At 49.9% G+C, this 27,679-nt stretch overlaps 1 protein-coding gene across 3 annotated transcripts in view; it reads left to right on the forward strand.

Moving 5' to 3' along the window:
* ITGAL (integrin subunit alpha L) overlaps positions 1 to 26,985 on the forward strand; it is a 42,821-nt gene extending 15,836 nt beyond the window's left edge. For all 3 annotated transcript variants that reach the window (XM_072836462.1, XM_072836464.1, XM_072836463.1), the window contains 20 exons: positions 2,248 to 2,399; positions 2,746 to 2,883; positions 3,363 to 3,560; positions 3,674 to 3,804; positions 5,349 to 5,509; positions 5,643 to 5,794; positions 7,265 to 7,354; positions 8,905 to 8,961; positions 9,055 to 9,128; positions 9,467 to 9,608; positions 11,649 to 11,759; positions 12,115 to 12,194; positions 12,330 to 12,416; positions 14,076 to 14,151; positions 19,184 to 19,297; positions 19,545 to 19,601; positions 19,697 to 19,795; positions 20,176 to 20,271; positions 20,994 to 21,104; positions 23,556 to 26,985. In XM_072836462.1, the coding sequence (XP_072692563.1) occupies positions 2,248 to 2,399; positions 2,746 to 2,883; positions 3,363 to 3,560; positions 3,674 to 3,804; positions 5,349 to 5,509; positions 5,643 to 5,794; positions 7,265 to 7,354; positions 8,905 to 8,961; positions 9,055 to 9,128; positions 9,467 to 9,608; positions 11,649 to 11,759; positions 12,115 to 12,194; positions 12,330 to 12,416; positions 14,076 to 14,151; positions 19,184 to 19,297; positions 19,545 to 19,601; positions 19,697 to 19,795; positions 20,176 to 20,271; positions 20,994 to 21,104; positions 23,556 to 23,726 (2,297 nt within the window). In that variant the 3' untranslated portion in view covers positions 23,727 to 26,985. The remainder of the gene's footprint in view (positions 1 to 2,247; positions 2,400 to 2,745; positions 2,884 to 3,362; positions 3,561 to 3,673; positions 3,805 to 5,348; positions 5,510 to 5,642; positions 5,795 to 7,264; positions 7,355 to 8,904; positions 8,962 to 9,054; positions 9,129 to 9,466; positions 9,609 to 11,648; positions 11,760 to 12,114; positions 12,195 to 12,329; positions 12,417 to 14,075; positions 14,152 to 19,183; positions 19,298 to 19,544; positions 19,602 to 19,696; positions 19,796 to 20,175; positions 20,272 to 20,993; positions 21,105 to 23,555) is intronic.
* Positions 26,986 to 27,679: the final 694 nt, after the last annotated feature.

Raw genomic sequence — 27,679 nt, forward strand, 5'->3', positions numbered from 1 at the left:
AGCCACCCCTTAGCTCATATCCCCCAACTGCCTCCTTTATCTAACTTTAACACACAAAGCCAGTATTCCCCCCAACCTAAATCTCTAGTTAGTTAAGGACCACCCTTGTAGACCAGTTCCAGCCAGCATTATTCAAACCATCCCATCCTAAGCTTGCTCAAGCTTGCCTACCCAGCAACGTTTCTATGTCTTACCCATAAATTAAACGCTGGGTTCGTTTAATAGCAACCTGTCTCATTAGTAGGAGGACCAGCAGTTCTTCCCTGAGGCTTCCTCCTCTTGAATTGTCCAGGAACTCAAAGATTGATTCACCTCAAGAGTTCTTCAGATGGCCAAGCACAGAGCAAAGGCGTCTGGTCAGTCCACACTTGCTGTTGTTTCTCTCTGCCTCGGGGTGTCACTGTTGTGAGCTTATCCTGCACAGCTCTGTGGCTCCTCGTCCACCCAAGGGGATGCCAGCCTCAGACGGTAGAGAGGCCTCACCTTTGTGTACAGAAGTTATAGTTCTTCTGGTTCATGCTCCCATAGTCATGCTGTGTCAAGGCATAGACTGGCTCCAAGAGCCCTGGGATAGCACTGCTTCCGGGAGCTACCTAGAAACCCATCACCTGGCCTTATCCATGACCCCTGTATAAGGTTGGACCATGTCTTTATTAAACTCACAAAACACTTAGACTTTATTACATAATTTCCTTGGGAAAATTGGTGCCATTCATCTTGCATATACCCTTCTAAGGAAGGCTATCCTCTATGATTTCTCAATCTCTCAACATTTTTTTTACTGAGTAAGTATTATGTGCCAGGCACTAGTCTAAGTGCATGACATATATTGACATATTTTATCTTTTTTTTATCTCATTTTATTCTTACAACAACCCTACAAGTAGGTATTTTTGTTATTTCTTTTTTTTTAAGATTTTATTTATTTATTCATGAGAGACACACATAGAGAGAGGCAGAGACACAGGCAGAGGGAGAAGGAGGCTCCATGCAGGGAGCCTGACGTATGACTCGATCCTGGGTCTCCAGGATCAGGCCCTGGGCTGAAGGTGGTGCTAAACTGTTGAGCCACCTGGGCTGCCCGTTATTTCTATTTTTTTTAAGATTTTATTTTATTTTTTAGTTTTGAGGGAAAAAGAGAGCATGAGCAGGGGGAAGGGCAGAGGGAGAGGGAGAATCCAAGTAGACTCCCTGTTGAGCATGGAGCCTGATGTGGGGCTCAATCCAGGAGCCTGAGATCATGACCCTGAGTCAAAATTAAGAAGAGTCAGTCGCACAACTGATTGAGTCACCAGGCATCCCTATTACCTCTGTTTTATAGATGAAAGAACTGATCCCAGGACAATTTAAATAACTTGCCCCAGGTCACAGAACAAGTAAGTGGAGCCTAGGTGGTGTAACCCCAAGGTCTGGTCTAGTAACCACTCCACTTATACTATAGCTCCTAACTGCCTTCAAGGAGCTTTGTGTCTTTCAGTATACTGCCAGCAATGTTGCTCCTTCAAGAAGAAATAACCTGGGATGCCTGGGTGGCTCAGTGGTTGAGTGTCTGTCTTCGGCTCAGGGAGTGATCCCGGGGTCCAGGGATCAAGTCCCACGTCGGGCTTCCTGCATGGAGCCTGTTTCTCCCTCTGCCTGTGTCTCTGCCTCTCTCTCTCTCTCTCTCTCTCTGTCTCTCATGAATAAATAAATAAATCTTATTTATTTACTTATTTGAGAGAGGGAGAGAGTATGATTGGGGTGGAGGGAGCAGGAGGGAAAGGGAGAAGCAGGCTCCCCACTGAGAAGGGAGCCTGATGCGGGACTCGATCCCAGGACCCTGGGACCATGATCTGAGCTGGAGGCAGACACCCAACTGACTGAACCACTCAGGCGCCCCTTCATTTTATTGTTTTTAGAAAGTGTAGTCTCCCCTACCAAACTTCGGGTCAGCTGAGGCTCAGGAAGTTGCACCATGTTGAGCCTATCATACATGGCTGCTTTTTCCTGGGCCTATGTGTTGTCCACAGTTTGAGAAATGCAGCTTTGAACCAAGATGGCAGGATTTGTGCCACTCAGAGCACATGGCTCCTTTTCTCAGGAGAAGGCCCTCAGACTGTTTCAATGCATCTTTGCTACAAACCCAGTTTCCCAGTCTCTCCCTTTTTTGCCTCTGGGTTTTACCTCCTTCCAGCAGCCATTGTGGTTCTAATTCCAAACCCCTGCCCTCCCTCTCTCCCATTCTCTCTCTCTCTCCATCCCCCTCAGGTTACACAGTGACCTGGCTATACTCCCGAGGGCTCACTTCGCTGCTGGCAGCTGGAGCCCCCCGATACCAGCATGTGGGGCGGGTGGTGCTGTTCCAGGAGTCAAAGGACAAAGAACACTGGAGCCAGATCCAGAAAATAGATGGGAACCAGGTGAGCATGGCCTCAGGGGCATCTGCAGATCAGGGACTGGTATAGCACTGGTTATGTGCCCTGCCAGCTGCGAGCACTCAGCCACTCACTGTGCCTCAGGCCCTGTGCCAAGCCCTGTCACATTCAGTCCCCACAGAACCCTCTGAGGTAAGTGTTGTCATCTTCACCTGCTAGCTTAAGAAACTGAACCTCAGAGAGCCTACCTTGTCCGGACTCACACAGGCTCTGAGGGGGGAGGACACGCACCTGCATTTGAGGGATCAAAGTGAGATGGACATGGTACGGCTGAGGAGGAAGAGAAGCCCAGCTCACAGGTGCATCCTCAGACATCTCTTTCTCCCTGCAGATTGGCTCTTATTTTGGTGGCGAGCTGTGTGGTGTTGACATAGACCAAGATGGGGAGACGGAATTGCTGCTGATCGGAGCTCCCTTGTTCTATGGGGAGCAGAGAGGAGGCCGGGTGTTTATCTACCAGAGGAAGCAGGTAGGGACCAGGACATAGAATGGAAGGGGTAGGAGATATAGATTCCAGGCCAACCCAGGTCCCAGTTATTCTGAAAGACTTTCCCTGAATGAATCAGAGCTTTAGAATGACCGACAACACTAGCTGACACCAGGACTGCGGTGGGGCGGGGAAGCAGGTAAGCCTTGTGCAAGGCCCAGGGCCAAACCTTTTATTTACACCACAACTCGTTTGGTCTTCACACAGTAAGCTTCCAGGAAACTGAGCTTTCGTTCCTGAGTGGGAACATTGCGGCTTAGCAAGGCTGGGTCACCTTCCAAAGCCCCAAGGTCACCCAGACAGCAAGGGGTGGGGCTGGGACTTGAGCCCAGGTCAGTCTGCCTGTGTGGGACCACGTCCGACCTTTCTTCAGTGTTCTCCACGTACATGGGGTACACCCTGCAAACACTTGCTGCTTGACAAGTGACTGAGGTGGGACCTATCACTTTGCTCCTTCACAGCTGGGGTTTGAAGCTGTCTCGGAACTGCAGGGGGAACCTGGCTACCCGCTTGGGCGGTTTGGAGCCGCCATCACTGCCCTGACTGACATCAACGGGGATGGGCTGGTGGACGTGGCAGTGGGGGCCCCTCTGGAGGAGAAGGGCGCTGTGTACATCTTCAACGGGCAGCATGGTGGGCTGAGCCCCCAGCCGAGTCAGGTGAGAGGCACCTTGCCTGCCAACCCAAGCCCTGCCTCCCAGCCCAGGCCCCACTGGCCTGGCCTGACTCTTATCCTCCAGGCTTAGCTCACAAATTTTTCTCTTGGTCTCAGCGGATAGAGGGGATCCAGGTGTTCTCAGGAATTCAATGGTTCGGACGCTCCATCCATGGGGTAAAAGACCTTGGAGGAGATGGCCTGACAGACGTGGCTGTGGGAGCTGAGGGGCAGGTGATCGTACTCAGGTAAGATGGGGCTGATGAGAATCTCAGCTCTCATCCTTTGAACAGCTACCCATGTAGTAGGTGGGACTCCTCTGGTCTGTCTCCAACCCTGTCAGAGAGGTTCTTTTCCTACACAGCCTTCATGTCTTACTCTGATTTAAACAGCTAACAATTTAATGACAGCATAGGATTTGAACCCAGGCCTATCTGACAATAAAACCTCCTTGAAAAACAATATCCTGTGATGGCTCTAGAACATGATCACCTGGGGAAAAAAAAAAAAGAACATGGTCACCACCTGGATTCAAGTAGAAGCTCTGCCGTCTGCTTTTTGGGTGATCTATCTTACCCCAGTCACTTAGCTCCTCAGGACCTCAGTTTCTCATCCTTGACATGATGATGACATTTCCTGCCTTTCCCCTGTCTTCCCGTTACTGGAGGCATGGTGTAACATCATATAATGAGTAGACATTTCTAGAGTACCTGCTGTGTTTTCTTTTTATTTTTTTTTTAAGATTTTATTTATTTATTCATGAGAGACACAGAGAGAGGGGCAGAAACATAGGGAGAGGGAGAAGCAGGCTCCATGCAGGGAGCCCGATGTGGGACTCGATCCTGGGACTCCAGGATCACGCCCTGGGCCAAAGGCAGGCGCTCAACCACTGAGCCATGCAGGCATCCCCCTGCTGTGTTTTAAATACTGAACCAGGCATTGGGTATAGAGTGTCTATGTGGGGAAATACATAATAAAAAATTAAGCACACAGGTAGGTGATTACAAATTGTGGTGAGTGCTGGGAGTCAGCACTTCTGTGAATACGGGAGCCTTCCTCTAGATTGGGTAGCCAAGAACGACCTCTCTGAGGAGGTGATATTTGAGCTGGGACTTGGAGAAGGAGTCAGGCTTGCAGAAATCTGGAGTTAGAGCCTTCAGTGTAAAAAGCTCAAGATGTGCTGAGGCCATGAGGCAGGCAAAGTCTGTAACATCAGCCAAGGAAGAGGGTGGGAGGAAATAAGATGGGAGAACAGGCAGTGTGGTATGGATAGTAACAAGTTTGGATTTTATTCTCAACTCCATGTGGCATCAGTGAAGCATTATAAGCATGGAAGTTGCTCGGTATGACTTCTCTTTCTAAAAGCTCACTCTTCTGGGGGCCCTGGGTGGTTCAGTCAGTTGAGCATCTGACTCTTGATTTCAGCTCAGGTCGTGATCTCAGGGTGGTGAGATTGAGCCCTGTGGGCTCTGTGCTGGGCATGGAGCCTGCTTGGGATTCTCTGTCTCTGTCTCCTTCTCTGGGTTCAAATGCCCCGTCTCCCCGCAAAAGCTCATTGTTCCATATGAAAAATGGGTCAGAAGGCTGCTAGGAAGAACTGGGAAGCCCTAATGAATTATCGTTATTACTACCATTTCGAGGAGACAGTGAGGTTGGCGTCTGCTTTCAGGGAGGAGAGTCCTCTGGATGCTGGTAGAAGGAACCCTGGGTCTGACTGGGGATTGCAGTTGAGGTCCAGAGAGAGAGAGAAAGAGAGAGAGAGAGAGAGAGTTGGTTGTTTTCTGCTCTGCAGCTCCCGGCCTGTGGTGGATATCCTCACTCATATATCCTTCTCCCCGGCGGAGATCCCAGTGCATGAAGTGGAATGCTCCCATTCAACCAGTAACAAGAAGAAAGAAGGAGTTAATATCACAGTCTGTTTCCAGGTCAAGCCTCTCACCCTCCAATTTCGAGGTGAGTGCTGTTCCCTCATGCCCCAGAATAGCTGCCCACCCCAAATGCAGGCTTATGGCCCCAGGATCACCCACCACCTCCCCCTGCCCCCCGCCACTGCCACCCTTCAACTCCTCCTTTTTTCCCTGCCCAGGTCGCCTGGTTGCCAATCTCATTTACACTCTGCAGCTGGATGGCCATCGGACCAGAAGCCGGGGACTGTTCCCAGGAGGGAGACAGGAACTCAGCGGGAACATAGCCGTCACCAGAGACTGGTCCTGTATCAAGCTCTGGTTTCACTTCCCGGTAAGGGAGTCATCAGGGCTGCCCTGGGAAGTAAGGGGGTGGTGATCTCGGTGACCTCGGTGCAAGGCTCAGCTTGGTCACCGTCCAGCTGGGTCACAAGTCCTTTCTCTCTACACCACCATTTTCTCAACTGTGTAATAGTGGTAATAATACCGTTAGCACACTTTCTCTAATCCTTAGCCTATGGATGGAGGTGCTTTTTAACATGGTTGCCATTAGAAAGTACTTCCCATTTTTCCCGTAATTTTTCCACATATCATATATTAATGCTGCTACCCAGCTTTCCATAATTATTTTAATAGCTACAAAATATTGAGTCACAGCGGTACATCCTTATTTGTCAGGTACATGTGGTCATTTATATTAACATCCATCACAGAAAAAGTTTTTTTAATATTAGTTTGAGCAACTGCTGAGACGCCCAAATTTAGTTTGCTTCTAACAGTCCCGTGTAAAGTTAGGATTGATGGCAAATTATCCTGATGCTTTAAATATTTCATAAGACACTGAGTATGGGATTGGTGTATAAGATTTTGAAATTCAGGGGCATCTGGGTAGCTCCATTGGTTAAATGTCCAACTCTTGATTTCGGCTCAGGTCGTGATCTCAGGGCCGTGGGATTGAGCCCTGTGTTGGGCTCTGCGCTCAGCGTGGAGTCTGCTTGGGATTCTCTCTCTCCCTCTTCCTCTGTCCCTCACCTCTGCTCTCTAAAAACAAAAAGATTTTGAGGTTCATTTTAAATTTTTTGTTATGGGGAATTTCAAACATACAAAAGCAGAAAAAAATAGCTTAGTGAGCCCCCAAATACCCATCACCCAGTGTCATTCATTTATTCCTGCACTCAGAATCCCTCTGCTTCCTTACACCCCACCCCCCACAAAAGGTGGAAGTTCTCAACATAAATTTGCCAAAGAAGAGGTAGTGTGTCATAATGGGAATACCTTGAACTTGGGAATTGGATGGATTTTGACTCACTTCCTAGCTTTAGTCCTTAGGAAACTTGGGTCACGTTTTTGACCTCATGTTCCGCATCTCTGATGTGGGGTTTATAATGCCTGCCTCTTCAGGTTGGTGAAGGAGTTCAGGTGAAGATGATTGGGTGCCTGCAAAGTGCCAGTGTGAGGGACTTGTAATAACATAAAAGGTCAAGACCTATCCCTGTTCTCAAGGAACTAGGATATTCTAGTTATTCTAAAATATTCTTTTCTTGTGCAAACTTTGATAATAGTTGCCTAGAACGGTTTGACAGGGATTTGGGGGCTTTGGTCAGAACTCTGGGAAAAGTGGGGTGGTTGACCAGCGATGTCTGCCATGGGAATTGGGGCTGAGGATGATATTTGTGCTGAGAAGCAACCCCAGGCCTATGATAAATCCCTGGTGCTAGAACCTCATCATTTGTAAAGCAGGAACAAGGTGAGCATTTAATTGGAAGACTAAACTCACAGTGTAGGTGGTTCTCATCACCCTCAGGTGTGCATTCAAGACCTCATCTCTCCCATCAACGTCTCTCTAAATTTCTCTCTCTGGGAGGAAGAAGAGACACCGAGGGACAAACGTGCGGTAAGAAGAGATCACTCTTGTGTATAGGAAACAGGGGAGAGTAGAATTTCAGGTTAGCAAGACTGTATTATAGAAGTCTTTGGCTTTAAGCACTAGAAACCAAATACAGCTACTTCAGCAGGAAAGGAACATATGGGAGCTCATATTTGGCAAAGCAAGACTGGGAAGAAAGGGGAGCTTAAGTGGAGGATCTGGGAGCTCCTGAGAGGAAGGAATAATGAATGAACTCTTCAGGAGATGGCACCTCCAGTGGATCTACTCCAGGTCTCTACCAAGCATCAGTTTCGGACCTCACCAGGGTCCTAGAACTGCTCATGGTGCACATTCCAGGAATACAGGGCACTCTGGTCAGCCTTTTCACCAAAGTGTATTCCCTTGAGATGGAGTAGTTTCCTCAAAGCCGAATCGGGGTGCCATGATGATATAACAGAAGAGGAAAGCAGTATCTATTCTCATCTACTTGATCACACACTCCTCATCCAGGGCCAAAGCCAGATTTCCTCTCCTCAAACCCTTGACACTCAGCTGGTGGTTTAGCTTCTGTCCGAAGGCAGCAGGATCTGGTGGAAAGAGCCTGGACCCACCAGACCAAAAATGTGGATTTTGTTTCTCTTGCTGTGAGCACCTGAGCAGGTTCTGTCCCTCTCTGGGACTGTGTCCTCATAATAAAATAAGTTGTGAGGCCTCTCCTAGAGCTGGAGCACCATGACTGCTAAGTGCATGCTTTCTCATGGCTTTTGGCGGCATGCATTGAGCACTCCCCCATGCATGCTCACCCTCCTGAGATGTGAAGGGAATGATGGCGTGCTCACCAAAAATTGAAGCCCCTGCCCACCAGGTGCTCATCAGGCACTTAAGGAAAGCTGATTGAGCACTGGCCTGTGCTAATCCCTATTCTGGGTACTGGCTCCACTGAGGTAAATAAAATATGTTCCCTACCCAGAAGAGGTTCACAGTTTGCTCTGAAGTCAACAGACAGTCATGACATGCTGTGTAAGGCTGTGGTAAAGCTAGATACAGTGTGGCCATATAATCTTGTGTGACATGTGTAGGGGACAAGGAAAGCCTTAAAGTCCCTAGGTATAGAAGGGGAGGTGGGAATTCAGAAAGAAGGCAAGATGAAACCCTTAAAGTCCCCAGGTACAGAAGAGGAGGTGGGAATTCAGAAAGAAGGCATAGCGTGAGCACAGACAACAGAAATGCCAGAGCTTGTGGGTGTTGGGAGCACAGTATGTGGGAAAGAGGGTGGAAGAGCACACGCCTGCCCTTTTAGGTCCTGAAAATCCACGTGATGCTTACACTTACATCTCACTGGTCACATGGCCGCAACTAACTAAGAGCCTCAGAAGCACAGCCTCCTGTCCCAGGGCTCCTTGGGCCCAATCAGGAGGGTGAAGTGCTGCCTGGGGCAGGCTTTGGCTCCTGAGAGGGGCCGACCAAGTCGGCCCAGCTGAGTCCCCAGCTCTGAGCCCCCTGAGCCCTCCTTTAAGAGTTCTGCTGCCTCAGCTAATCTGTCTTGCCTCCCGGCCCTCCCACCACTCTGTGCTCAGCTGGACAGGGACATCCGGCCCATCCTGAGACCCTTACCACACGTAGCGAACACGGAGGTAAGAAGAGAAGGGGGGCAGCTGGAGAGGCCAGGGTCCCTCCCTCCTGGGTCTGGGGCCTGAGCCTCCTCATCTCTCTTCTTGGCTTTTCAGATCCCTTTTGAGAAGAACTGCGGGGAGGACAAGAAGTGTGAGGCAGACCTAGGGCTCTCGTTCTCCCCAGCAGGGTAAGGCCTCAAGCCCCCAGGCCCTCCTCTTCTACCTGGTGTTTTCCTGAGGCAGCTCCTGTGTGCTCCAAAGAGCAGGGGGGCTTTGAGTCAGAAGGACTCCATCTGTATTCACTAGATCTGTCCTGTGGACCTTAGTTCTCCTCTCTGAGATATTCCAGTCCCTTGGGCACGCCTGTGAGGATCTGATGAAGTCGAATTGCTCAGCCTATGTGCAACAGCTGATGTTGATGTATTCATTTTTTCTAACCTAGTTGATCCTTCACTTCTGAAAGCCCCATCTCTATCCTGCTTCCTTTACCTTGGCCCCCGTAACTTTTCCCTGGCCCTGCCCCCAGATCCAGAGTCCTGCGCCTGATCCCCTCTGCCAGCCTCTCCGTGGAGCTGATACTGAGTAACTTGAGAGAAGACGCTTACTCCGTCCACCTCAATCTGAGCTTCCCCCAGGGACTCTCCTTCCGCAAAGTAGAGATGCTCAAGGTGAGTGCCAAAGCAGGGCCTGCCTGAGGCCATACCTGTTCCTGAAGCTTCTGCTCCCATCAGAGAGCCTCAGGCAGACAGGACAATCTGAAGATATAGGCAGCAGATGGTGTGTAGAAGCCTTAGGCCCTCATCCGGGTTCTCAGCCTGATGGCCACCCTCACCCTCTGTGGGCCTCAGATCCTGCCACCAGTGAGACTGGGGACACCTGCAGGGCTAGCAAGAGGGTTGCATGGAATGGAGAGTGTGACAAGCTCTTGGCTCTGGTGACCAGAAAGGTGTACACAGATTTAGTGAGCTCAGACTCCCTCCTACCTAAGGTGACCAACGTGTTTTTGCGGGGTGGCCTGGGTTGTTTTATTTTATTTATTTATTTTTTAAAGATTATTTATTTATGGGATGCCTGGGTGGCTCAGCAGTTGAGTGCCTGCCTTCGGCCCAGGGCATGATCCTGGAGTCCCAGGATGGAGTCCTGCATTGGGCTCCCTGCATAGAGCCTGCTTCTTTCTCTGCCTCTCTCTGTGTGTCTCTCATGAATAAAGTTTAAAAAAAATCTTTTAAAAAAAGATTATTTATTTATTTATTTATTTATTTATTTATTTATTCATTCATGAGAAACACAGAGAGGCAGAAGCATAGGCAGAGGGAGAAGCAGGCTCCATGTGGGGAGCCCGATGTGGGACTTGATCCCAGGACCCTGGGATCACACCCTGAGCCAAAGGCAGACACTCAACCACTGAGCCACCCAGGTACCCCGGCCTGGGTTGTTTTAAATACAACTTTTATTTTTTAAATTATTAGAACAGAAGTAATACATGATTACCACAGAAAGTTGAAAGTCATAGAGAAGTTTAAACAATCACCCTATGCTCCTACAACTCAGCAGTTACTACTTTTAATATTTAGGTGGTTATCCTGCTGTGTATCTCTATACATACGTATAAATCACACTGCATATTCGTTCATTTTCTATTTGTTTTAAGTAATTGCCATTTTGTTCTCCATTTGGTTATTTTTGCTCCTTGTTTTTACAACAAATGTTTATCGTGGTAAAATACACATAATGGACAATTTGCCCTTTTAACCCTTTACAAGCATACAATTCAGTAACATTAAGATCATTCACAGTGTTGTGCCACTGGCATCCATTTGGAGAACTTTTCTATCATCTCAAACAGAAGCTCTCAATCCATCAAAAGCAATCATTCCCCGCTCTGGTGATCTCTCATCTACTTTCCATCTCTATGGATTTGCCTGTTCTAGATTTTTCACAGAAATGGAATCATACGAGTTTGTCCTTTTGTGTGTCTTCTTTGCTTAGCATGGTGTTTGCGAGGAGCATCCGTGTGATAGCATGTGCGAGATTGCTTCCTTTTTGAGGCTAAATAACACTCCATTGTATGGATGGACCACATTTATTTATCCAGTGGTCATCTGTCAACGGACATTTGAATTATTCTTATCAGCAACATTAAATGCTTCCTTATGGGGCATCTAATAGAGTGACTAAGAACTCAAGATCCGGAGTCAGACAGACCTGTGTTCGAATTCCTACCAGATCCCTGCCAGAGGGCCCAGGGGTGGGACCTGGGGAAGTCAGCAGGCCTCTGTTTCCTTATCAAATTCCCTCCCCAATCTGAGGCTGAAATCTGTCCTCACAGATGAGGATGAAGATGGATGGCTATGGGCTGCTTAGCCCAGAATCAGGCTCTGGCTTCTTTGAAAAACGGTTGCTGACTGTATAGATGTAGTAGGGGCATTTTAACAATCTCCCTGTATCCTCTCCTAGGATTGTACAGTGGGCCAAACCGTTCCTATCTCTTGGAACTCTTCGATCATTTCAGGAATTTTACAATTTTAAGTAGCATTGTGGTGAACATCTTTGAACGAATCCTCTGGCTGTACCCCTGATTCTCTGGGCCCCCCTCTCTGAGAATGGCAGGGATGGAGCCAGGGGGGCATGGGCCCCAAGGGCTGGTGGCTTTGGGAAACCTTAGCCTTGCCCACTAAGAAGTTTGTTCCGTCTCTTCTCACCTCCAGCCCCACAGCCAGATACCTGTGAGCTGCGAGGAGCTTCCTGAGGTAGCCAAGCTTATGAACAGGATCGTCTCTTGCAATGTGAGCTCTCCCATCTTTAGAGCAGGCAGTGTGGTGAGTGCTTCGAGCCCTTAGGAGCCAAGCCACTAAAGGGCTCTGGGCTCGGGGGTGGGGGTGGGGGGTGAAGGGTGCAGGAGATGGGTAAAGAACAGCACCCCCGTCCACCTCCCACCTCAAAGGGAAGGATGGCCTAGACTTTGGATTCAGACAAACCTGGATTGTCTGATTATTCATTTTGTGACCTTAAGCAGGTGACTTTGTATCATTTGGAGTTTTGTATCCTCATCTGTACAACGGGGCTAAAGCACCTGTTTTGGGGGATAAGTACCAGTGGTCACTGGTATCACAGCAGCTGGGCATGGGGGCCATGGGGTGCATCCCTCATCATTCCCCTCTTCTCCCCTGCCAGGTTGCTATCCAGGTGATGTTTCATATGCTGCTGAACAGCTCCTGGGGGGACTCTGTTGAGCTGCACGCCAATGTGAGCTGGTAAGCAGGCCCCAGGCAGCCGTCTCCCCACCCCAACCCACCCCGGACAGGCATAGCTGCCCTCCCCACTCAGACTGCCGGGTGGTCCTGCCCACACCCTTCCCTCACACTGCCCTCTGCTTTGTCCCAATGCAGTCACAATGAGGACTCCGGCCTCTTGGAGAACAACTTGGCCACCACCACCATCCCAGTCCTGTACCCCATCAACATTCTCACTGAGGAGTAAGTCGTGAGCAGCCTCCCCAACCCCAGCCTCCTGAGCCAGGGCCTCAGCCTGGCTTCCCAGGGCTCTCCTTCAAAGCCTCATCCTCTCCTGCCCAGGGGTAATTAGAACTGATTCCAGCCACAACCCCAAGAGTTTTTTTTGTTGTTGTTGTTGTTTTTTCTTTTTAGATTTTATTTATTTATTCATGAGAGAGAGGCAGAGACATAGGCAAAGGGAGAAGCAGGCTCCCTGCAGGGAGTGTGATATGGGACTCAATCCCAGAACCCTGGGATCACAACCTGAGCCAAAGGCTCAACCACTGAGCCAACCAGGTGCCCCCCTCAGGAGTTTTCAATACCCAAAACAATGGAGGCCTTTAAGAGTTCTGAGATCAGCAGTTTACTGATGGAAGAAAAAGCGTATTGTATGCTGACCTTGTGTCGGATGCCTGTGCCAGCTGTCCTGCACAGCTGGGGCTGCCCCTGGAATGAGGCAGCCGTGCCTCTTTCCATTTTACTGGTGAACAAGCAGCCTCTGAGAAGGGTGCTCATCCAGAGTCATACAGATAGGAAACACTGATGCTGCATCTGAATTTGGGTCTGTCTGACTCCAAAACCCCATGCTAGATGCGCCCCCCGCCCAGGGGTCAGGAGCACAGAGAGAGGAGGAGAGACTGTTCACAGTGGCTCTTTGCCCACAGAAAGCTCATGGGCAGGCAGGAAAGGCCAAGCTCATGTGCACACAGAATCAGTGAGTCTCAGAAGGTTATGGCAGGAAGGACCCATGGGGATGACCCGTTGGATTTTCTCATTGACAGAAAAGAGATTGAAGCCAGAAAAGCAGACCAATTTTCTCAAGCTGGCTCAGGGAGAGAAAGACAGGGACAGTGACTGAGCCAAGATCTCTGGTGCTTTTGAACACAAATGCCATACATAATGATACTATCTGAAGTACGGTATTAAATTAGAATGAGGAAGGATGATTTGGGTTGGTGGAGAGATGGAAGGGTTCACAGAGAGGCAAGGGCTTGAACTGGGGTCTGGAGAGTTCGAAGGGTTAGACAGGGGCCAGAGAGGAGAAGGGATGTCCCCATCAGAGAGAAAACCATTGGGCAAAAGGAAGCAGCAAGCAATGGTGTGGATTTGGGAAGTAGGGAGTGTGCAGGGGACAGCGGGTATGTGTGGGGTGCACTGGGTGGGCAAATGTGGACATGAGGAGCTTTGGGCCTGACCCTTGTGGATGGCTGGGGGCCATAGGCAGATTCTAAGTGGGGAGGTAGCAGGATCAGACAGTGATGTTAGGAAGGTCATTAGATGGATGAGATGGAGAGGAAGCCAGAGGCTGGTACTGTTATGCAGGAGAACCCAGCAGACAGTGGAAACCCTCATGAGGCAGGGACCTGTGTGGTGGGGAAAACACAGCTCCAGAGGCACATTGGCCTGGGTTCCAGCCCTGGCCCTCCTCTGCCAGACACTGGGCAGCAGACTGGCCCTTTCCACGAGCCTTGCTTTCCAAAGGGAAACAGAAGAGTGCTGGAAGGGTTCCATGAGAGCATGCCTTCCTGGTCCCTAGAGGGTCCCTCAGAGCTTCCCCAGGCCTGGGCCCCTGCTCTACTGGAGACTGGGTCCTTATCTCCTCCTCTTTCTACCCCCATTCCTCTCTCTCTCTCTCCGCAGCAAGGAGAACTCCACACTGTATGTCGGCTTCACCCCAAAAGGTCCCAAGATGTACTTTGTTGAACACTTCTACCAGGTATGAGCTTCTGTGTGAGAGGCCCTTCTGGATCATACATTTTCCAACTCTGTCCTGAGGACAGAGGCTGCAGAGACCAACCAGACACAGCCCTATCCTCCGTGAACCCAGCTCCCTCTGCCCATGCTGTGATCCTTTCTAGAGAGCCTCACAGCCTCCAGTGGCCAGTGGCTGCACAGCTCCTTTCCGGTGCTGGATGCATTGTCAGTGGGATCTCAGAACTTGAGAGGCAGAAGCACTCTGAGAGACAACCTAGCTTTTCATTCACATGTTTAATGAGCCACTGTTGCAGCTTAGGTGTGGAGGCAGCAGTAAGGCAGGGCCCCTGACTACTCACCGGAGCCAAATTCTGTGCCTGGTGCTATATGTATGTGACCCCCACCCCAGGATTCTCACACTGACTGTGAGGCCCCATAAGGCAGAGGCATTGTCATTCCCAGCATACAGACAAGAAGTCCACAGCACAGAAAGGTTGAGTAGCTTGCCAGGCTACACAGCTACTAAGCGGGGAAGAGTCAGATTCAGGCCCTTATTTGAATACCAAAATTCATGTGTTTGTTTGTTTGTTTATTTATTTATTTATTAAGATTGTATTTATTTATTTGAGAGAGAGAGAGAGAGAACTGGCAGTGGGGAGGGCAGAGGGAGAGAGAGAGGGAAAAGCAGACTCCCCGCTCAGCAGGAAACCTGACTTGGCACTCCATCCCAGGACACTGGGATCATGACCCGAGCCAAAGGCAGATGCCCAACCAACTGAGCCACCCAGGCACCCCCCAAAATTAATGTGTTTAACCTCTAAGTCAATGATCTGTCACTTTGTATGCCATATGCTCGCGGCTGAAATAGCAATCTTCATTATGGAAACAAAGAAAGACAGCCCCTGAGTCTAAAGCTCGAGGGGTCTGAGGCTTTTTTAGAGGTAACCCCTGAGAGAGGAGTAGGCATTGACCAAGCCAAGAGCATTCTCATTTTCCCGTGGAGGAGACTGAGCCCCAGAGAGACTGTCTTACCAAAGGCCTTGCTGGCATCAGGACAGACTGGGGCAGGAGCCCAGCAGGAAAGGAACCCCAGGTCAGGCAGCCCCTTTAGAACAGAGGCTGGAGTCATCTCCCCTAGACAAAACATGGAGGAGAGTGGCCCTTGGGGAGGTCAGATGCTCATTTGCATTGAGAATGGCCAGTTGGGTTGGTTTCTAATGTTCACTGGGATGGCTCTGGGTTCCCCAAGGAGCTTGGCAGACCAGTCCTTTCCCCACCAATAGCCGGGAAGGCTTGGACAGGCATGGATCCAAGCCCCAGCTCTACCATTCCAGCTCTGTGTGACCTTGGGCCACAGGCTTAACTGTGCATGGCTCGGTTCCCTGCTATGACAAACGGCATTTGGAATGAGAATTTCCAGGTGTCTTGAGGTTTAAGTGGGTTACTGACTCCCCATGAAGTGCTTGGCCCAGTGCCCGGGAAGTGGAGGTAGTTAATGACTGAGGTGGGGGCTGTGGCCCAGCCTGGAGATTTCTCCAGCTACTGTGGAAGCCTGCTTGCATTCTTGCCCCACTCCTCTGGGAACCCGTTCAAACCCTTTGAGCTCCCCTCCCCGCACCACATACCCCATTTCTCTCTCTCGGGATGGTCATCAGGGCTAGACACCTCCATCCACCCTCCAGCATCCTAAGCGATGCATCTGGCTCCCTGCCGCCTGGCCCAAGCACACAGCCACTCTTGCTAAGGGCCTGATCATGTCTGTTTTAACTAAACGCAACTCAGCGTGGGACACTGGTGATCTTTCCCTCTTGCCCGAAGCCGTCCTGTTAGTCAGGCCCTTTTTGCCACAAGGAGGTCAGCTTGGGTTTCTGGTGAGCTCAACATGCATGGTAATTCAGTGAGACCTGGGCAGCTGGGCCACGGGGTCTTCTTCCTCATGATGGCCCTCTCCCCAAGCTGGTGAGGAGTATAAGCTTCAGCCAGACCTAAAACCTTTTTGAAGCTCTGCTATTTAAAGCTGTGTGGCCTTGGGCTTTTTACTTAACCTCTGTGAGCATCTGTTTTTCAATCTGTAAAATGGGGATGATAATAGACCTCCTTATGGGGTTGTTATGAAGAGCAAATAAGAAAATTCATGTTAAGTGCTCCACACAGTACTCCACACATAAGCCATTGGTCACCAGTGACTGGTTTTATTTATTTTTTTTTTAATTTTTATTTATTTATGATAGTCACACAGAGAGAGAGAGAGAGAGAGAGGCAGAGACATAGGCAGAGGGAGAAGCAGGCTCCATGCGAGCTCCGTCGGAAGCCCAACATGGGATTCGATCCTGGATCTCCAGGATCGCACCCTGGGCCAAAGGCAGGCGCCAAACCGCTGCGCCACCAAGAGATCCCCAGTGACTGGTTTTAGCAGTGTTGTTCTCACCATCATCCAAGGAAGGTGATAGAACAATGTAGTTCCGGTCTCTGGAGTCCCAGCCTGGGCTCCAATGCCCGCCTTTCCACTCCGTCACTTCAGACAGATTAATCTCCCTGAACCTCAGTCCTCCCCTCTGAAGTGGGGATATCAGTCCTGCCTGCCACATAGGCAGCCTGAGAGAAAAGAATGAGATCCTACATTCAGTGAGAATCACAGAGGCCCAGCACACTGAGTGTTCAGCAAATGGTGATTGCTCTTCTGTGGTCTCCCCATGACCCCATCTTCGCGCTGCCCTGGTAACAGGCTGATGCTCTATGCTTGTGCCACTGACTGCTCTGCACCGGTCCCCATGTGGCCTCTCTACCCACAGTCTGAGTCCCCCGTCCAGCTCACAACTCTGCATTGTGACCCTCCTGCTCCTCCAGGGCACCTGTCCCTACAGCTTGTCCCTGCTCTCCACTGGGAGGTCTTCCCTGCATCTTTTTTTTTTTTTTTTTTGTCTTTTAACAGCTTTATAATAGAATGAGATACAAGTCACAGTCTGTATGATTTATCTGCTTTTTAAAATTTTTTTTAATTTATCTGCTTTTAAAACATACAGTTCAGTGGCCTTTGGCATATTTGTAAAGTTATATAACCATCACCACAATCCAATTTTTGAAGATTTTCATTATTCCACAAAGGACCCCTGTACCCACATGCTCTCCTGCCCCTCCTCCCCCAGCTCCTGGCAGCCACTACTTTAGTCTCTGTCCAGAGACCTGGCTGCTCTGGACATTATGTAGGAGCAGAATCCTCCAGTGTGGGGTCTTTTATGACTGGCTTCCTTTGGTTACATAGTGTTTTCAGGGGTCATCCTTGTTGTAGCCTGTCCCACTACCATATTCTTTTTTATTGCCAGATAATATTCCATTGCGAGGTAGGCTGCGTTTGATTTGTCCATTCAGCAGCTGGTGGACATCTTGGTGATTTCCACTTTGGGGCTTTCATTGACTATGCTGCTTGAATGTTTTGGGGTTTTCTTTAAGATTTTATTTATTTATTTGAGAAAGAGAGAGAGCGCGTGCACACAAGCAGCCGAGAGGGAGAAGCAAACTCCCAGCTGAGCAGGGAGCCCGATTCAAGGCTGTATCCCAGGACCCTGGGACCATGACCTGGGCTGAAGGCAGATGCTCAACCAACTGAGCCACCCAGGCGCCCCTGCTTGCACGTTCTTGTACAAGTTTTGGTGCAGACATATTTGACTTCTCTTGGGTATATATATGGGAGTGCAATTGTTCCCCTTGAGGCTTTGTCTCAGCATGTTCTAAACCCAATGTACTGCTTTCCCCTCAGCCAGCATCACCCCTGGTGTGCTCAAAAGCACCCTTTGCCCCAAGCAAAACTTCCAAGTCTGAGTGAATTTGTCCTTCCTCCGTGGCTGGTCCTCCCACCTCCTCAACCTCGTTCTGTATTCTCTTGTTTCCTTTGCCTCCACTAATGCCCAGACTCAGGTTCCCCTCCTTCTTGCAACCATCGGCGCAGGCTCCTTCTTGGACCTTGGCCTGCCTTCCCCATTTTCTCCCATCCTGGGCCCACTTCACCCTACCACCGAGCCTTCCCTCCTCACCATTACCCGGTTAAGAGTCCCCTGATTTCTGGCCCTTAGGCCTCATGGGCACACAATCTCACCCCAGGTCTCCTTTCCAGATGTAGGTCCTGTCTCTTGGTCCCAGCCCCTACCTCCAGCTGTGTCACACTTGCCTGGTGTTAACTGTTCTAACTGTCCACATTTTCTCTTCCTGGATGCCACCCCTCATCTTCATCTGTTCCACTCCTCTCTGTCCTTCACAGTTAAATTCAAATGCTGCCTCTGACATAAGGCCTTTTAAATTTAATTTACCTGACATTTTTCAAGTGTCTGTAAAAGTGTGTCAAGTGAAGAATGCTAGAACCTCTCAAACTGGACATATATTTCCCTGCAGGACCTCCCTGAGATGTTCATTGGTGCTGCCCCTTTGTCACTTTCTTCTCTACTTCTGGGTCTTCCAGCCCCACACAGTAGGCTCTTTCATCTAACAGGTACTCAGGATGTATTTCTTCAATCTGTGTGGTGTCCTCACCAAAATGAGTCTTTCCCAACCTGCATTGTGCAAATAATTTTCACATGTATCCTTGCCTTCGTTCTTTCACTCATTCAAAAAATGACATTTCTGGAGGCCTGCTATGTGCTCAGTAGTATGCAGCAGGGAACTGCAAGTGAAAGAAGCCACAGTCACCAAGCACGCAGTCCAGAGGAGACAGACACACAAGTAGATACTTAGCCATCCTGCGGGGAGGGGGGGGATGTAGTGCGCTATGAGAACACACAGGGGGAGCTGCCTTCCCCTTGGGGAGTCAGCGGAACCATCAGAAATGATATTTGAGGGGTACCTTGATGGATATGTGAGGATTTGCTCTGTGGCGAAAGCAGAAAGGCACAGGTAACCCACACTGTAAAACCTTGAAGATAGGGGCCACATGAAGCTGTCATTGCCCTCTGCCTGGCAAAGAGCAGGCGCTCAGGCCTCAGCCAGGGAGGATCGTGTCTGGAGAGGCATTTGGAGGGGTGGCTGGCATTTAGGGCTCTGCGGTCCCATGTCCTCTGTCCTAGGTGAGGATTCAGCCTTCTATCTATGACCACAAAGTGCCTGCCCTGGAGGCCTTGATTGGGGTACCAGTATCTCACAGTGAGGGGCCCATCACACACAAATGGAATGTGGAGATGGTGAGTACTGCCTGGAGGAGGGAAAGACACCCAGGTCCCTGGGAGTGAGCTCATAAAGGGGTACAGATGTGTGGGAAGGGAGTGAGGGTAGATGCATCCTGTTGGGCTCAGTGATTTCTGCACCTGCCAGGAGCCAGTGGGAGTGAACCGGGATGCCGTGTATCCATGGAGTGGGGAGGGAGGCCAGATTCCAGCCTTAAGGGGCCAGTGTCCTCTCTCTGCTCTCATTCCATCCCATCATTCCTAGGAGCCTCCTGTGACCTGTTATCGTGAGGATCTGGACAGGCTGCCCAGTGTGGCTGAGGTACTGGCCTGTGGGTTCAGAAGTCAGGGTGGGGCCAGCAGAGTGCAGGTGGGAAGATAGGCCGCTCTGACCCCTGCTCTCTTCATTCTTGGCAGCCTTGTTTGCCCGGGGCCAGATTCCACTGCCCATTTGTCTACAAGGAGGAGATCTTCGTCAAAGTGATCGGGACTATTGAGCTGGTGGAGAAGATTGAGGTAGCACCTGCTGGCAACATAGAGGTTGGGGAGGCCTCGAGGGGTCAGGAGCGAGCATCCCTGCCAGATGGGCTTCCTGCATTCTGTACCACCTGGACGAAAAGCCCTGATATTTACACGGTGGCAGGTGAAAGAGAATCGTGCTCGAAATGTGCAGGGCTGTTTTCACGGGCCTACGGATGGTTCTTGCTGGTTCTATGTAGGAAAAGTTTCCTTCCAGCTGTGGGGAGTGACCCGTTAGGATGCTACAGTAGGGAACTCAGTAGGAATGGTGCAGCCCCCTGGGACCTGTTCTCCAACCTCAGCCGAGGTGGGGTGCTGAAATCAGTGGGTTCTGGTGCTTATTCTCTCTGGCCTGACGTCTCCCCCATACCCCACAGGCCTCCTCCATGGTCAGCCTCTGCAGCTCTCTTTCCGTCTCCTTCAACAGCATCAAGCATTTCCACCTCTATGGCAGCAATGCCTCCATGGCCCAGGTATGGTCTTGCCTCCTCAGAAGCCCCAGGGAGCAGGGGTCAGCAGAGGGGTCTGGGGAACCCCAGGGCAGAGCTAGAAGAGCTAGAGCCAAAAGTAGTAGGGCCTCATGGGAGGTCTGGGCTCTCCAGGAACAAGGAAGGGCACACCGTCTCCCCACGGTCAAAGCAGTCAGCCTTGGCGAAGGCTTTGCTGGATGCCATGAGCTCCCTGTGACTGCTGGTGGGCAAGTAGGCCACAGGGACACCCGTCTGAGACATGTCAGGCAGAGAGCCAGTTTGATGCAACTCAGCAAAGGGTACCCACCCCATGCCCACCGTGAGCACGACGGAATGAGCTCTAAGCAGAGCGAGTAGCGAGACCACGGAGCCAAGAGGATGGCGAGGCAGGTGGGAGAGCAAGCAGGTCAGAGCAGGAGAAGGGAAGCTGCAGTTAAGAAGCAAGCCCAAGCTGGACTCCGGAAGGCTTTGCATGCTGAGCCAAGATTCTGGCATTTTATTCTGGGACTAAGGGAAGCCATGTAAGGGCTTCCGATGGGTTATGTGCATGTCTCCTAGTTCACTCTGATGGTTGCACACTGGGAGGTGCACTGGAGGGAGACATCTGGGCCAGCCGGGTTGTATCCAGAAGCAGTCCGAACCAGAAACACGAAGACCTAGCCATTCACAAGCATGTCAGAGGTGAAAGCCTGCTCTTTACGTTCCCTTCTCTTTTCCTTCTCCAGGTCGTCATGAAGGTTGACATCATATATGAAAAGGAAATGCTCCATGTCTACGCGCTGAGCAGCATTGGGGGGCTGTTGCTGCTCTTGCTGATTTTTGTGGCACTCTACAAGGTGGGAGCTTCTGGGAGCGTGGGGCATGGCTGAGACAACCTGGCTGGGGAAAGGGTTCTGCAGGGGTCAGGGCGGAGAATACTGAGATTGGGGAGCCTTAAAGCTAGAAGGGGCCTCAGCCCCCCCCCCTCTTTCAGATAAAGCTCCCCAGGCCCAAAGAGCAAGCAAATCTTTTCCCCTCCCTCCTCCAAGCACTGGCAGAGCCAGGACTGTCTACCTAGGAGAGAAGGGTGCTTCTGCCCATTAAGGGTTGGGTGCTGGGACACAGAGGCCCACACCATAAACATGGTCCCTGCCATAGAGGGCTCACAGTCTAATGGAGGAGGCAGACAGGGCTCCACTCAAGGGCCTGTGTGCTGAAGCCTCACTCAGGCTGGGGCAGTCCAGGAAGGCCTCCCAGAAGAGGAGGCATTTGAGTTGGGGTTTGAAGGAGGAGTAGCCAGATGAAGAATGGTGGAGGGCAGATGTTCCATATGAAAACTAAATACCCCAGAAAAAGACAACACAGAAAATCAGTTTCTTCCCCTTGTACTCCCAGAGAATGGTTACTAACAACCGTTTTCCAGCTTCTAATTTTGTTGTTTAAATATGTGTATATGTAGGGGCACCTGGGTGGTTCAGTCGATTAAGTGTCTGCCTTTGGCTCAGGTGGTGATCCAAGGGTCCTGGGATGGAGCCCCACATCCCACTCCCTACTCAGTAGGGAGTCTGCTTCTCCCTCTCCCTGTGCCTTCTTGCCCTTCTCCCCTGCTTGTGCTCTCTCTCTGCCAAATAAACAAATAAAATATAAATAAATAAATAAATAAATAAATAAATAAATAAATAAATAAATAAATAAATAAATAAATAAATAAATAAGGGATGCCTGGATAGGTCAGCAGTTGAGCATATGCCTTTGGCTCAGGGCATGATCCCGGAGTCCCGAGATCGAGTCCTGCATCAGGCTTCCTGCATGGAGCCTGCTTCTCCTTCTTCCTATGTCTCTGTCTCTGTCTCTCTCTCTCTGTATCTCTCACGAATGAATGAATGAATGAATAAATAAATAAATAAAACCAATATGGTTTTAAAATAAATAAATAATATATGTGTGAGTATATGTGTGAGCATGAGAGAGAGCAAGTCAGTGTCTGTGTATATACACATAGAAAATATAAATGGGGGGCACCTGGGTGGCTCAGTCAGTTAAGCATCTGTCTTCAGCTCAGGTCATTATCTCAGGGTCCTGGGATCGAGCCCTGCCTTAGGCTCCCTGCTCAGCGGGCAGTCTGCTTCTCCCTCTCCCTCTGCCTGCCACTCTGCTTACTTGTCCCCTCTCTCTCTCTGTCAAGTAAATAAATTAAATCTTTTAAAAAGAAAGAAAATGTAAATGGAATAATAGCATATATACTGCTTGGGAGCTTGTATTTCCCACTGGATATTCTATCTTGATGTCTCTCTGTGTGAGCACAATCAGATCCACCTCTTGCCTTTTATTTTTTTTATTTTTTTAAAATAATTGTTATTTATTTATGATAGTCACACAGAGAGAGAGAGAGAGAGAGAGAGAGAGAGGCAGAGACATAGGCAGAGGGAGAAGCAGGCTCCATGCACCAGGAGCCCGACGTGGGATTCGATCCCGGGTCTCCAGGATCGCACCCTGGGCCAAAGGCAGGCGCCAAACCGCTGCACCACCCAGGGTTCCCCACCTCTTGCCTTTTAACCTGCCTGGGTTGCTGCTGTCTGGATGCTCCACCTTTTACTGAAACAAGATCCCAGCTGATAAATAATTTCCACTTATTTTAAATGGTGACCAAAAAGGCTCTTGGCACCCACATCTTTGCACACTTGTTCAAATCTTCTTTAGAATTAATTCCTGTAGGAACTCCTGAGTAGCTCAGTGGTTTGGCACCTGCCTTCAGCCCGGGGCGTGATCCTGGGGACCTGGGATCAAGTCCCACATCGGGCTCTCTGCATGGAGCATGCTTCTCCCTCTGCCTGTGTCTCTGCCTCTCTCTCTGTGTGTCTCTGATGAACAAATAAAATCTTAAAAAAAAAATTAATTCCTGGAGTTGGAATGGCTGAGCCAAAGTATATATATGTTTAAAAAAAAAAGTAGACTATGTATGTTCTGAGCTTTCAATGGAGAGTACCTGACCCATGCCAAGCACTATGTTAAGTGCAAGCTCTTGCTATTTGTTAGTATTACTGGATATTTTCAAACCGCCCGCCCCACATATTGGCCTATGACATTTTGATAAACCTAAAGAATGAATTGTTGTTAAATGTACAGCTGTTTATCATAGGAACCAAGTGTGGCTGATACCCTCGCCCCATCCCTGGAGCAGATAACCACGCATGTGCAGCATGAATGACTCATTACCATTCTGAAGGGTGCACTCATGTTTTGCCGAGGCTGACTGGTCCAGAATATTCCATGGACTTTCTGCTGACTCCATTTTTGTCTTCCTACAGCTTGGCTTCTTCAAACGGAACCTGAAGGAGAAGATGGAGGCTGTAGAAGCTTCAAATGAAATCCCTAAACAAGACTCTGAGCAGCCAGTGTCCAAGGAGGAGGCTGGGGATCCAGGCTGCCTGGAGCCCCTCCAGGAGGGGGAGGCCCAGGATGAAGCTGTCAAAGACTGAGGCCCAGGCCCACGGCAGAGGACCCAGGATGTATGGTGCCATTCTGCCTCTACCTATGTCTCACTGTGCGTCTTCGGGCAAGTCTCTGCCCCCCCACCTAGGCCTCAGTTTCGTTATGTTGAACATGGAGCTCACTCCTGCCTGCCTGCTCTGTGGGCTCATGGTGAGGATCTATGAGGGATGGGCCAGGAAGGGTATGTACGTGAGGGCTTGTAATTATCAGCTGGTTCTGGCTTCCCCTGGTCCTTCTTAATATCCTCCCATGGAAGAGAATATCTGATCTAAATTTGGAAAAACTGTCATCTCAGGACTTAGTGACACTCCCAGCCCTCACACCCATCTGCCCTTGGATGTCCCCAGATGCCTCAGACTCTCAGAACCTTGCCCTTCACTCTCTCCTGCCTGGAGTCCAGTCAGCTTTCCATCTGCTGCCAGAGAGCAAATCTGATCTGTGTCACGACATTGCTGCTGCAGACCCCTTGCTCTGTGGCTAAAGACCAAGTTCCTTAATACGACTTCCAAAATCTGCAAAATATCCTTAACATGCCAGTGCAGTACTGGGTCCCCGTGGCCTTCCTGGCCTCCTCCAGAGACTCCCAGCCTCCCTTTCGAAGCTCCAGTTACACCAGCCTTTCTCACTAGCCAAGCCCCCTTCTGTCCCACTGCCTTCATCCAGACTGCTCCCTCTGCCTGGAACATTCCTCCCCAGCCCTTTCCCTGGCTGGCTCTCACTCAGACTTCAGATCTCAGCTCACTTGGAACTTCCTCAGGGCTGCCCTCAACCCCGCCCCAAGCGGGTTTTCATAGCACACATGCCTACACTAGCCTGCACTTCCCCTCACAGTACAGATCATGGTTGTTACTCAATATTCATCTCTCAAATCCAACCATAGCTCCACGGGGGTAGGGACCATACCTGCTATGTTCACCTTGGTGACATCACAGAGCCAGACACAGTGGGTGCTTGATACAATTTCTTTCTTTCTTTTTTTTTTTTTTTTTAAGATTTTATTTGTTTATTCATGAGAGACACAGAGAGAGAGTCAGGGACACAGGCAGAGGGAGAAGCAGGCTCCATGCAGGGAGCCGGAAGCCGGACTTAACCCTGGGACTCCAGGATCACACCCTGGGCCGAAGGCTGGCGCTAAACCACTGAGCCACCCAGGGATCCCGCTTGATTCAATTTCACTGAACTAGTGAGGGTGCCTATGGGAAGTTCCAGAAAACGTTTGGATGGGCCCATGGCATCTCCATCCTTCAAGGCTCTGTCTTCCCTCAGGCTCCTGCCTCCTTCCTTTGTAGCCCCTATTGGGACTCCCCAAATCCCATCATGGCCCCAGGCTGGGAGGCAGTGAGCTCAAGATGTGGGACAGGTCTGTCTACTCCCCTCCCTTCACTACCCCCCCACCTCCTGCCCCGGCTCCCAGTGCTAAGCAGAGCGCCTGCCTATGTCTACTGATAAATATGAAGTTTGTAAGCTGGTGCCACATCTCGGCCTGGCTCAATTAAACATTTCCTTCTCACCCTTTCTCTAAGTGGGACCCAGTCAGCTGTATTTTCTTTTCATTTCTTTCCCTTTCTTTTCTTTCTTTTTTTTTTTTTTTTTTTTTTATGACAACCATTAGAGACTAACCTGCATGAGGCATTGACAATTCATTCAGGTGTGAGAATAGACCCTCCCAGGCTTTTCTTTTTTTTTTTTTTTTTAAGCAGCAATTGGTGAGGCTTGATCCTGAGGCCCCCCCACCTTTAGGAGGACAGAGCAGGCTTGTCGCTGCTGCCCTCTTGTGGTCAGTAGGACCCCAGAGCTGGGCACAGCTCTCTCTCCTCTCTCCTCCTTCCCTCCCCCACTCCCCCAACCCTCTCCCCAGGGAATATGGAGTCACTCTCAGGACAACTCTGGGCTCAGCACTGAGAGCTGAGAAATAGCTTTTGACCTCCCAAGGCTCCCTTCTGCCTACAGGGAGTAAGAGAATGTTCTCAAGCCTGGCACTCAAGGCCCAGAACAGCCTCCTGCCAGCCTCTTCAACCTCATCAACCCCCTGCTGGCCTGAGCCACCCATGGGCACCTGGTGTCAGGGCCTGTTCTGTGCCCTGAGGGCAGGATGATGAACAAGATGGACAAGTCCTTGCCCTCAGGAAGCACCACCCCAATGAGAAAACAGAGTGAAAAGGTAGACCTGTGATTCTAGGCGGTGAGGGGATTGTGAAGAAGATAAAACAGGATAACAAGTTAGTGAGGGTCCTCCTACATGAGTGATGCTCTGTGACACACACAGAGTGAATGTTTTCATCAGGGTTGGAAGCAAAACACAGAAAATCTGGGAGGTTCATTTCAGAACAGTCCTGCCCTCATCATGCCCAGAAATCTATATCCCGACTCCCTTAACAGCACCCATCCTCAAACACCTGCCTCTGTCTTTGCACATGCTGTTCCTCTTGCCAGCCCATCTAGTTCTACCTTGTTCTGTCCTTTAAAATCTTCCTACTTGGGCAGCCCGGGTGGCTCAGCGGTTTAGCACCGCTTTTGGCCCAGGTTGTGATCCTGGAGACCCTGGAGGGATCGAGTCCCACGTCTCGGGTTCCCTGCATGGAGCCTGCTTCTCCCTCTGCCTGTGTCTCTGCCTCCCTCTCTCTCTCTCTCTCTCTCTCTCTCTCTGTGTCTCTCACGAATAAATAAAAAAAATCTTCCTACTGCAGGGGCACCTGGGCGGCTCAGTCAGCTAAGCATCTGCCTTCACCTCAGGTCATGATCCAGAGTCTTGGGATGATGGGGATGGAGCCCCAGGTCCCAGCGGGGAGCCTGCTTCTCCCTCTCCCTCTGCCCCTCCCCCTGCTTGTGGGCTCGCTCTCTGCATTAAATAAATAAATAAAATCTAAAAAAAAAAAAAGGAGAAAAATTTAAAACATACTAACGCCCAAGGCCACATTCCCTACAAGTGGTCAGAATGATGACATGTTATCACAGGCCATGTAGCCTCTGGAAGACACCATACCCATGGCACAAAGTGAAAAAGTAAGTAACAGTATCCTTGGGAGAATAGTCAAACTTAATCAGTCGTAGGTTTGAGTTCAGGCTCTCCTGCCCCATAGCTGTGCCATGTAGGGCCATTACTTATCTTCTCTGGGATTCATTTCTTCCTCTGTAAAATGGGAATACTAACTGTATATCCCTCAGAGCTGTTGTGAGGAAAACACTTGCAAACTGTCTAGAAATGTTTCCAGCACATCTGTGCTTAATAAACGTGGTGGATAGAAATGGTTTAGTTGTGGGGTGCCTGCCTGGCTCAGTCAGTGAAGCATGCGATTCTTGATCTCAGGGTCATGAGTTCAATATCCACACTGGGCGTAGAGATTACTTTTTAAAAGATGGTTTAGTTGTGCAGGATGGTGTGGTAAAAATAGCATGCTGGACTGAAAGTCAGGAAACCTGGCACTGGCATCCTAGTTCTTCACCGTGACCTTGAGAAAGATGTGTGTCCTTCCTGGGCTTTGATCTGCCCCACCTGGAATCTACAGGTACCACAGGAGCTGTCATACGGAAGAAAAGCGTGGGGGCTGAGCAGCTGAGCCCCCCCACTGTCACTTGATCTGCTTTTATATACTATGGTTCATAAGCAGCATACAGGCTACTTTATCAATTAAGTACTACATGCACTGTGCTTTCAATGGCCTACAAACATGTTTGGGAGCTGGAGGGAAAAATCAACTCCAAAGAATGAAAATCAAATTGTATAATTGAAATAAATGTTAAACTGGGACACCTGGGGCAGCCCCGGTGGCCCAGCGGTTTAGCACTGCCTGCAGCCCAGGGCGTGATCCTGGAGACCCAGGATCAAGTCCCACGTCAGGCTCTCTGTATGGTGCCTGCTTCTCCCTCTGCCTGTGTCTCTGCCTCTGTGTGTGTGTGTGTGTCTCTATGAATAAATAAATAAAATCTTTAAAAAAAAAAA

The sequence above is a fragment of the Canis lupus genome, chromosome 8, assembly GCF_048164855.1.
Source record: "Canis lupus baileyi chromosome 8, mCanLup2.hap1, whole genome shotgun sequence".
Lineage (NCBI taxonomy): Eukaryota > Metazoa > Chordata > Mammalia > Carnivora > Canidae > Canis > Canis lupus.